This window comes from Coccomyxa subellipsoidea, assembly GCF_000258705.1.
Source record: "Coccomyxa subellipsoidea C-169, whole genome shotgun sequence".
Lineage (NCBI taxonomy): Eukaryota > Viridiplantae > Chlorophyta > Trebouxiophyceae > Coccomyxaceae > Coccomyxa > Coccomyxa subellipsoidea.
The window spans coordinates 2,758,816-2,768,853 of record NW_005178038.1 but is presented as its reverse complement, the minus strand read 5'-3'; the positions used below and the strand labels follow the sequence as shown (position 1 = coordinate 2,768,853).

Below are 10,038 nucleotides of genomic sequence, written 5' to 3'. Positions count from 1 at the left end.
TGCCCAGAACAACCAGAAAGTGATGGACATAGGTCTTGATCCAGGAGAGTGCCACGTGGGGCCACCGAAGAATAAACGATCATGATGCCAAGGCTCAACAAAGATGCAAGCTGCGCATGCATGCAAAACAAGATACAGTTTTTCAATCTGGGTAAAGAAGTAATTGCAATGCAACATGCTATCTGCTGTCATTTTTAAAAATTGCATCATCATTTCACTTCGCAGCACTTCATAGAAGAAGCTTCATTCAATTTGAGGAGAGTCAGTCAAGTTTCCCGGCCAAATCTGACTTTACCATGCTCTCGTTCCAGGACCTTCATCATGCTGAACAAATTCTGGTGTTATTATGGTCAATGAGCTGACCACAGCGACAGTTCTCTTCGAGAGCTTCGAAAAATTCTCCTGTCACCGTTGTGGAAACGGCAAAACCAGCAGATGCCACACAAGCACCCAAATGATCTTCTAGTCAGCTGCTCATACCTCCTGGGCTGCAGGCCTTGCTTCAGCAAATACACAAACCCATGCTTGTCATCTGTGCCCTCATTGCTGACCCGCTGAAGCACATCACCCTGTAGTCTGTAGCATTCTGACAATCTCAAGAAATCCCCACACACCTTGGGAAACGAACCCTCGTACATTTCAGAGCTCCAGCCTGAAACCTGGTCCGCATTGCATGCCCTGTTTAAATCCGCATGGGTGATCCATTCGTTGTCACACGCGAAAATCAGCTCCTCAAGAGTTGCGCACAGTCTGCTTGGTGATTCCAGAGACAGGTTCACTACCCTTGCCACAACTATAAGACTCTTGAGCGCCATGGATTCAGGAATAGTAAATTCAAGCGCTTCCATGTCTCCTAGTCCACAGCGCAGCCGTAAGCACGTGAGATACCTTAATGGAGAAAATACTCTCCAATGAAGATGCGGCATGCCAAATTCATTAGAGGGATCTTCAAAACTTGGGTCAACGTCAAACTTAATATCCAATGCCTCAGCCATCTCAAAGTGATATAAAAACTCCAAATTCTCCCCTAAATCTGGCCAATCTTCCGTATGGGAGAGATCAACACACAGGAAGATTACCTGCCTTTTGTCAGGGCAGCACCGATACATGTCACCCACATGACATGAAAATGCAAACACAGACAACGTGCAACTGGGGGGCAACTCTTGAGCTGTGATTGTGACATAATCTAGCACGACATGTTGCAATTTCTGCAAGTGACCCAACTTGACATCAAAGCCATCATTCGCACCACCCAGCTCTAATATTTCCAAAAAAGATAGTGGTGCCAAAAGGTCTGCCAGATTCACCACCTTGCTCACATCATGCACATGCAAATGCCTCATATTGACAAGCCTTGGTAGTGTCTGCACGTTGCAGCCCAAGTGCAGCATTTCTAGTGGGGCATCACATGGCAAGGTGGCCAACAAGGCCTCAAAGATAAGTCGTGCAGCCCTACGATGACGGTGTTCAGTGATCAGCTCGAGCCTTTTGATGCTCTTTGGAGAGTGCCCCTCAAAAAGATCTGCCAAGGCCACAGCGTCAGTCTCGTGGATAGGCAGCCGCAATTCCACGAGCAGATTCGAACATCTTGCCCATCTCTGCCGAGCCCATTTTAGTGCACTCTGAACTGTGTCACGTGTGTTTTGGTCTGACGCTGGCCTTTTCCAAGGCCTTTTCCAAAGTACGACCTCCATGTGCTGCAACTCTACGCAGGTGAGCCTGCGGCATGTGGCTACTTCAAGGCTTGCCCACTGCTTGGCTGTCAGGTGACTGGCCACCTTCTGAAGGACATCTTCAGGCAGGTGTAGGAGGGACGGATCTGTTAGGCCACAACCAGATGTTTAATGGATTAATTGGTTAAAGGCATGATCCCCATCAACGCAACGATCTCAATTTAGATCATCAGTACTGCAGAAATGAGTAGGCCAAACGTTGGTAGTGCACCAAACCTCCGGGAAACAGCAAGACAAGCAGCAGTGAAAAGAACTTAACACTTGATAAAATTTTCAGTGTCTCATTGAACAACACTTCACCTGATGATGATGAGCGTGAGGCCTTAACACGTGATGTATTCTGCATGGGTTCCGAAGTTGTTGATTCGTGTGTTCCTCTTGTTGCACCTACGCCTCGCTTGCCATCAGCTTGTCCTTTTTCAGAAGTGTTTCTTCTCAAGCAGTTCTTTCTCACTTTAATAAAGTGACTTTATGGACTTTGTGAGATCGTCACCAGTGTTTGAATGCGAGTTCAAATATGTTCACTTCATTAAACCTAGACACATTATTAATTTATATCCCTTACCCTAGCTTCCCTTTCCAACCCATCCCTGCTTCGTCTCAAAGCATGACGCTATATATCTTTACAATATATTTCTTTAGACTTTGTAATTTCAAATAGATGTAAATGATGCTTGCTTGGCTGGAATAGTTGTCCCAATTGCTGTGATGACTGTCGACTGCTGCACACCTAGTTACCTGGATCGTGATCAGCACTCTGACGTTGCAGATTATGCTTGTTCAGCTCCTTCTTCGAACGTACTACATCACAAAGTTCACATGAATGGGACGTCACTACCCTCGTCATCCTTGAAGAGGAGTGTTGCGGCCCAGACAGACGTGGCAGAGCTAGATTCTAGTAGACAAGGCGGTGGAAAGGAGGCTGTCGAGCATTGTAATCGACAAAGAGAAGAGCAGGTTGCTTTATCCTCAGGCGTGTCCAGGGATGCAGACGCTGATGAGCCGTTGCTGTCTCCGAACGAGGAGCGATTTGTGATGTACCCAGTCAGGCGAGTCTATGCACACAGCTCCAACGCACTTTAGCACAAATATGCTATACTTACTGCACAATCAATTTAATTAATTGTGCACAAGTACTTCTGCCAAATTTTCTTGTGTGCTGGAAGCTGTGTGTGAGCAGTAGCTGTATGTTGACCTGTAAAATTACCTGCCATGCAGGTATCGAGACATCTTCGAAATGTACAAAAAGGCTGTGGCAAGCTTTTGGACGGTTGAGGAAGTTGACTTGTCCCAGGACATTAGGGACTGGGAGAAGCTATCAGGTGCAGCTCCAGAGACATTGTATTGTCTATTATATGTAGCATGTTCTTGTAGCTCATCAAGTGCATAAGTCAGGCCAGAAAACACAGGGCACAAAAGGCATCAAATAAAGGGGGGGAAATCTCTTCTGATGAGTGCTGTGCTGCGCAGATGATGAAAGGCATTTCATCATGCATGTGCTGGCATTTTTTGCTGCCTCGGATGGGATTGTCATGGAGAATCTGGCTGTCCGCTTCATGTCAGGTGCTCCCTGCTCTCAACCTCTTCTGTTCAATCCCTGTGCTACACAAAATGTGCAGTCTGTTATTAGCATGCATGCAACGAGCAGCTTGGGGGAGGGCAAATGACTTCATGTGATGGTTTGCTCTCCACTGCACATTTGTGGTGATACATGAAGAAGCAGTGCATCTTCTTGTGAGGAGCATGCAAGTAATGAGCAATATGCATGCGTTAAGCAGCATGCAGAGCTCTGATGTGATGGTGGGGGTGCAGAGGTGCAAATACCAGAGGCGCGGGCGTTCTACGGGTTCCAGATAGCCATAGAGAACGTGCACAGCGAGATGTACAGCCTGCTGCTCGAGCACTACATTCGCGACGTGGAGCAGAAGGATAAGATGCTCAGGGTGCGCAGCACGTAGCCCTCAATACCTCTTGGATCTGCCTGCTCTGTTTCTTACTGATTCATCATACCCGTCGGGAACCCCCTGACGCTCATTGATCTTACGGGCAGTCTGCTGCGGTCAAAGATATCGTAGTTATCATCAATGGCTTGCTGTTTTATCTGTGTCACACCCTGGTGTCTGCACAGTAATCAATCATATGCTTGTCAGCTGTGCCCTCTGGTGTCGGGCAAGTCTCTGCCGCTGTGATGCCAGTGGCAGAGACTTGTCCGATAATGGAAGCCACCATGGGCTGCACTGAATGAACAACATGCTAGGAGCATCCCCACTGAGGCCCTCCCCAGGGCACTCTGCCTTCACAAAGTTGTGCCCCATTACAGAACAACCCTGTACCTTGCAGTTTTACCCCCTGTTGGTGAGGCCCTAAAGGGTGGTTGGTTCACGTCTGCGCAGGCAATACAGACGGTGCCGTGCGTGGCCAAGAAGGCTGAGTGGGCGCAGCGCTGGATCGGCAGCGGCAGCAGCTTTGCCGAGCGCCTGGTCGGCTTCGCCTGCGTGGAGGGTATGCGCTCCAGCCAGTTATTTGCCCTCAATCACTAAAACATTCTGAGCTGCATGAAAACATTTCCCATAAACTGCATGCAATTGTTCACATGCAAAGTGTACCATATTTAGCCACTCGCATTGGTACATTCTGAAGTGCATGCCACTCTTTTAAAGCAAAGCACTTGCCACTTGCTGCCCAAAAAGAGGGCCCAGGAGAGCCCTCTTGTACCCAGTAAGATACAATATGCTCACCAGATTGAGTCATCCGGATTTCAGTGCACTTCTTCTCAAGCGCCCTGCAGTGATCTCCGGCTGCCTATGCAGAGGAGGCTGAACTATCATCTCCTAGTAACTTGTTTACTAAGGCAGAGTGGTTGTCTGCAGGCATCCACTTCAGCGGCTCCTTCTGCGCGATATTCTGGCTGAAGAAGCGGCTGCTGATGCCGGGGCTGACATTCTCCAACGAGCTGGTGTCGCGCGACGAAGGCCTGCACACCGACTTTGCATGCCTCCTCTACAGCCTCCTGCAGCACCCGCTGGACCAGGTCTGGCCTCTCTCAGGGTCCCTAATTGTCAGTGTAGTATGTATTTCTCTGGCCTTTGGTGACCTGATAACCTTTAGGTGGGGCAATCTAAATACGACATTCAAGGCAGGGATACTTGAAGACAGTCCTGGCTCGGTTTATGGGGCATTCAGTCACTTTGACTTCTGAAAGACAAGTGACAACAGAATTATAACCTGCACCATAGCGCAACAACTCAAGTTCAGCTCACACTCCTAAAACGCCGCGCACGCGGATGTCAGATCCCAAGCCAGGGGGAAACGTGCACGGCAGGGCCAATTTACCAAAGGAAGGCGACGCTCCAAGTATAGTGTAAATCAGTGTTGATGCGGACCCAGGAAGCTATTGTTCCGCTCAGTAAAATGTAGTACAGCAGCACGGTAATCAGCAGTAGGTACCGCTGAATCTGGTTGCGGGCGCATGGATGTGCTAAAGAATGGTCTGCAGATAAGCAGCCAGCCGGGTGTTTTGCATAAGTGGAGGATACATGAGAAAGAAGCGTGATGTTCCCCTGGTCTCACTCAATCCATTGAGAGGACGCTAGCTTATGCAATAGGGAGAGACTGGAGTCTCATTGCATGAGCTTAGGTGCGCTTCATGCATCGAGATCCTAAGAGCTGGAAGACAGGCTAATCATAAGCAATGGGAATGCACTGTCATGGCAAGACAAATATCCAATCCTCTGGCCATCAGCAACCAGATGACCTCTAGGTGAAGCAGTGGGTTACAGACATTTAATATGAAAGTCGTGGGGAGGGAAGTGGTGTCAGCTGTGACTGATGATGTCATCATGTGCTTGCGGCAGGCGGTGGTGCACAGGATAGTGCGCGAGGCGGTGGATTTGGAGCATGAGTTCTGCTGCGAGGCGCTGAGCTGCGCTCTGGTGGGAATGAACGCGCAGCTGATGGGGCAGTACATAAACTACGTGGCTGACCGGCTGCTCGTGGCGCTCGGCTGTGACAAGCTGTACCACACCGCCAACCCCTTCGACTGGATGGAGATGATCTCGCTGCAGGTGAGCTTGCGTCAGTGGAAGTTCCTCTTGAATGGGGAGGATGTGTAGAACTGTTCCTGAAAGTGTTTGGAAAGAATCTTTACCGGTGTACTTTGTGAACCCATAGATTCTGCGAAGTGGAGCGCTGTGATAATGTGCAATCTTTTTCGGCACAGCTGAGAGAGTGCGCATGCGGCAGGCATATATGTTATTTGTTTTATAAGCTGTAGGCCCTATCATGCAGTCCTTGGATTGAAAATCGCAACAACACGTTGCGCTCCGCGATGCCGATATTTTTTGCGTTCTCTGTTCTCTTGCTGACGAAGTCAGAGCTGATGTGGATTGTTTGGCTGCGCAGGGCAAGACTAATTTCTTTGAGAGGAGAGTTGGCGAGTACCAGAGGGCTGGAGTGATGGGCAGTGCGCAGTCTGCCAGCGAGCGCCAGGCATATGTCTTCACAACAGACGAGGATTTCTGATCCTTTCTTCTCCCTGGCACGGCATCTGCGTTAGGGGCACGGTGCCCATGTGATATCCTTTGTTTGATCTGATCTGTATGTGTTGTCATTGCTGGCAACAATTGTAGAGTACCTCAGGGGAGTTTTTTGAAGTGATGTTACATTACATCATGTTGTTGAAGCGAGTCCAGTTGGTAGGCAGGATGCCAGTTTTTATAATTTCTTTGGCTTTTGTGAAACGTTGTGACTGTGGACCGTGACAGAGAGGCATCTCTAGGGCGCCTCACACGAGCTGAGCTAATTATGCGTTGATATTTTTGTTACTCGTATGAGGATGATATAAGCTTGGTGTAATTATCTTTGGCAAGGCTGGACAGCTTTCTCGATAATACGAACGCATCAAGATCTGTGCTTCGAGCTCTTTCGCCGTTCATACTGTTGGCACAAGCGCAATTCTTAATCACAGCAAAGAAACAACGAAAGGCACACGCGAAGACTTCCATCGGGTTGACTGATCTGACTCTGACTTAGAATCTGCGGCACGTTCGATGACGGGGAAAGTGACGACAGCCGATGCATAACGTCATTAGTAAGATCAAACCCAACTTATTCCGGGCCTTGTTGCGCACGCTGATTCTATCTTAATTTTGTAGATTTCAAGATCGCATCCTGTTGCGTCCGACGAGCGAGATTGCGAGTGCGCACAGCCGGTCCCACGTCCAATCGGTCCCCCACCAGTCTTCTTACTAGACAACCTCGGTTTGTCATATCTACAGGAAGCATTGACTGTAAATCCAGGTTTCTGCAAACTAAATAGTACTCAAGGTGCGCGCCTAGTCATAATGCCTGTTCTCACAGCACTCTCCCTTCTAGCTCAGGCTTAACTGGGTGTTCCTATGTGGTAAAGTAGCACCGATTGGTATGAAGCCAGCCCGCTTCTATATTAGATGTGTGCGTACAATGTTCTTCATAAGGCTCCATGCCCCGGGTTTTGGAGGGGATTTGTCGCTAAGGTTTAGATGCTTGCCAGGCAGGAAGACAATACGGACAAGGACAAGCCTCCACCATGGGAAAACTTCTCAGCATAGCCTTCGCAATTGTTTTTGCAGCAACAGTACTAAGCTGGATTCTGGCACTGGCTGGAAACGGTAAGAACTATCTTCCAGGTTCCACCCATTTGTCTGCCATCTACATATCCTGTGCAGCAGCTACTCAGTCACCTCGTAGGCTCTGCCATTAATTTGACAATACTTCTCCTCATAATTAACTTACAAAGGAAATTCAGAGCAGTCCTGAGCATGTATACTTTTGGTCTGAGAGCAGGGAGCTATGGTATTTGCAGGGGCCCTGAACTCGGTGTGCTTGGAGGCATGCCGCTACTACTTTGGACTGTCCTGGTGGACCATCTGGTTCGAGTTCTTCATCCTGCTCGGCACCATCCCGGTCGGGGTGAGCATTCTTGCTCGCCTGCTTACATGCCCATGTAGCTACCGCTCAGCTCCCATCTAGCTGCCATCTGTCCGTTAGCCAGACAGTCCTCCGTCCTGTGGGAACTGCATTGCATGTCAATTGAAATCATGCATGCGGGATGTACAGCATCCTGCTGTGAGCTGTGAGCTGATCAAGCTCGAGATTGATCGTGTGCCGGTGGCTGTTGTTATGTGTGCTGCGGCCATGTTGGATACCTTCATTGCATTTTAGAGACCTTCTGGGAGCCACCTGAGGCTTGTTGGTCTTGTGGGCACTTTGTCACTGCCCATCTTCTTGTCACAAACTTCTCAGTCGTCTGCACTCCGTTAGAATGCAGGCAGGTTGATGTAATGAGTGATGACAAACCATCGAAGGCTGTTTCTTGGATGGTGCAGATTATGGGATTGCGCGCATGGAAACCTGCGGTGATGGCACTGCTCGCTGCCAACACTGCGCTGACCATGATCCAGGTGGGCTGCCTAGAACTTTACTTCAAACAGCTTTGTCTTTTGCTGATCTGATCAATTCACATGCATGTTGCTGCGAGGGAATCTCTGCACCTTGCAGTGCAGCTCCTGCCTTCTCACCAGGGATTCAACAGCTGCATGTGCTGATGACGATGATACGTATATGATGTGCTACTTGTATTCAGAATTGGGCGGGTGATGATTGTATGGGGAGATGTATTGCACGGCGTGACATCATCGATGAACAATCTTTTTTCTTTTAGGATCTTGGAATTGAAGGGGTGTGTGGTGCTGCAGGCTGACAGCTGGCTGCAGACCAAGGGCCTGGACCCGTACTACGGCCTCTTCGAGAGCCGCTGCAACGTGCTCATTTCTGGTGCGCACGCTGTGATGAGACTTGAAAAATTCTTCCCTATCAGCATTTGTAGAATCTTTCCCTTTCAGCTACCTCACAGACATATCGTGCAGTGCTATAAGACTCGCAATTGTACGCTCCATCTGTTCAATGTGCATTTGCCTTGTGCCACATGTGTACAATCTGAACTAGATCGTGTGAATTTTGAACGTGTAAAATTCTCGAGCTACTGAGCTGATCTGTTTTCTTCTTGTGCGCGCGCAGGCTACGTGCTGCTGTCAATCTTCAACGTGCTGCTCATCATCGTGCTGGGCTTCATTGATGAGGAGGGCACCAAGATCAGCGTCCCCCAGCAGTCTGCTTACTCCAACTCCCCGCCACCCCACACAGTCCCCACATACCCTCCCAGGGGTTGATGATGCGAATTTATCACCACCCACCCCTGGAATGTACTCAGCGCTCTGGGTAGACATTGAACAATTGTGCAAGCCCACATACCCTCCCAGGGGGTTGATGATGCAGATAATTCACCGCCCACCCCCGGATGTACCCAGCGCTCTGGGTGGACCTCAAAGAATCCATGCAAGCATTTGTGGGTCATGATGTGATGCCGTGAAGGAGTTGCCAAGATGGGCATGGGAGGGAGAAGGGTGGCCATTGGCCAGACAGGAAAGGGTGTGAACTGGTATGCAGAGCAACATAATCATGTCTTTATTGCAAGAGATTGAGGCATGCAGTAAGGATAGATCAAGCTTGCATGGCAAGTATTTTGTGAGATGTTGTCAAGATTCTCCATTCTGTTTGTTGTTGGCACGGCAGTTAGGAACAGGAGGCAGCTTTAGATAAGGAAGATAATTGCTGAGCTTGTGCTCTGCTTGCGTGACATTCGGACTATGTTTTGAGACCGTGGTGTCCTGCTGCATGAAGATCAGTGGAGCATGTATGCCGTGATCTGACTAGCCAAATGCAGACTGTCAATCTGTTGTGCTGTGTCACATGGTAGGACCGTGGACAGGTAAAAGTCCTCAAGCGTATTTTTTGGAAAAACACCATTCTTGCACATGTAATGGGGATGCTATGGATACACCAGCTGGTGCAGAGGAAAGGCTTGCAGACAATGCAGGCCATCACATGGTGTCAAGATGCATATCTGCAGTTGCAATGCACATTCCGCTACGCTAGGCAATCTGTACAGGCATAGGCATTCACCACATTATGGCGAGGAGGTATAGTCTTGCATGCTGAACTGCAAATTCAAGAAGGTTTGTGCACTTGTACTTGTTGCCGATTTCAATGCAGGAGGGACTACTTTTACAGGTTTGATTGTTTCCACAAGCCTTGCAACAAAACCTTGATTGGATGGACAAACAGGGACTAAGTCATACCAACAAACTTGCAAAAGACAACTGGCAGTCAAAAACGTTGTGCATCAAACTTAAGAACCAGACACGCTTGTCATTATCAGAAGTATCTTGCTGGTGATGTCATGATCCGTTCTATGCTGATGCGC

The 10,038-nt window shown here is 48.8% G+C and overlaps 1 protein-coding gene across 1 annotated transcript; it reads left to right on the top strand.

The window, feature by feature from the left end:
* Window positions 1-1,695: 1,695 nt before the first annotated feature.
* Window positions 1,696-9,613, top strand: COCSUDRAFT_47007 (hypothetical protein; the record flags this gene model as incomplete). Its single annotated transcript, XM_005649403.1, has 12 exons — window positions 1,696-1,769; window positions 2,955-3,058; window positions 3,207-3,299; window positions 3,549-3,679; window positions 4,130-4,238; window positions 4,607-4,767; window positions 5,591-5,800; window positions 6,138-6,198; window positions 7,579-7,685; window positions 8,102-8,176; window positions 8,471-8,549; window positions 8,793-9,613. The coding sequence occupies 12 exons, from the start codon at window positions 1,696-1,698 to the stop codon at window positions 8,942-8,944; spliced, it is 1,356 nt and encodes a 451-aa protein (XP_005649460.1). The 3' UTR covers window positions 8,945-9,613.
* Between the last annotated feature and the right edge of the window lie 425 nt (window positions 9,614-10,038).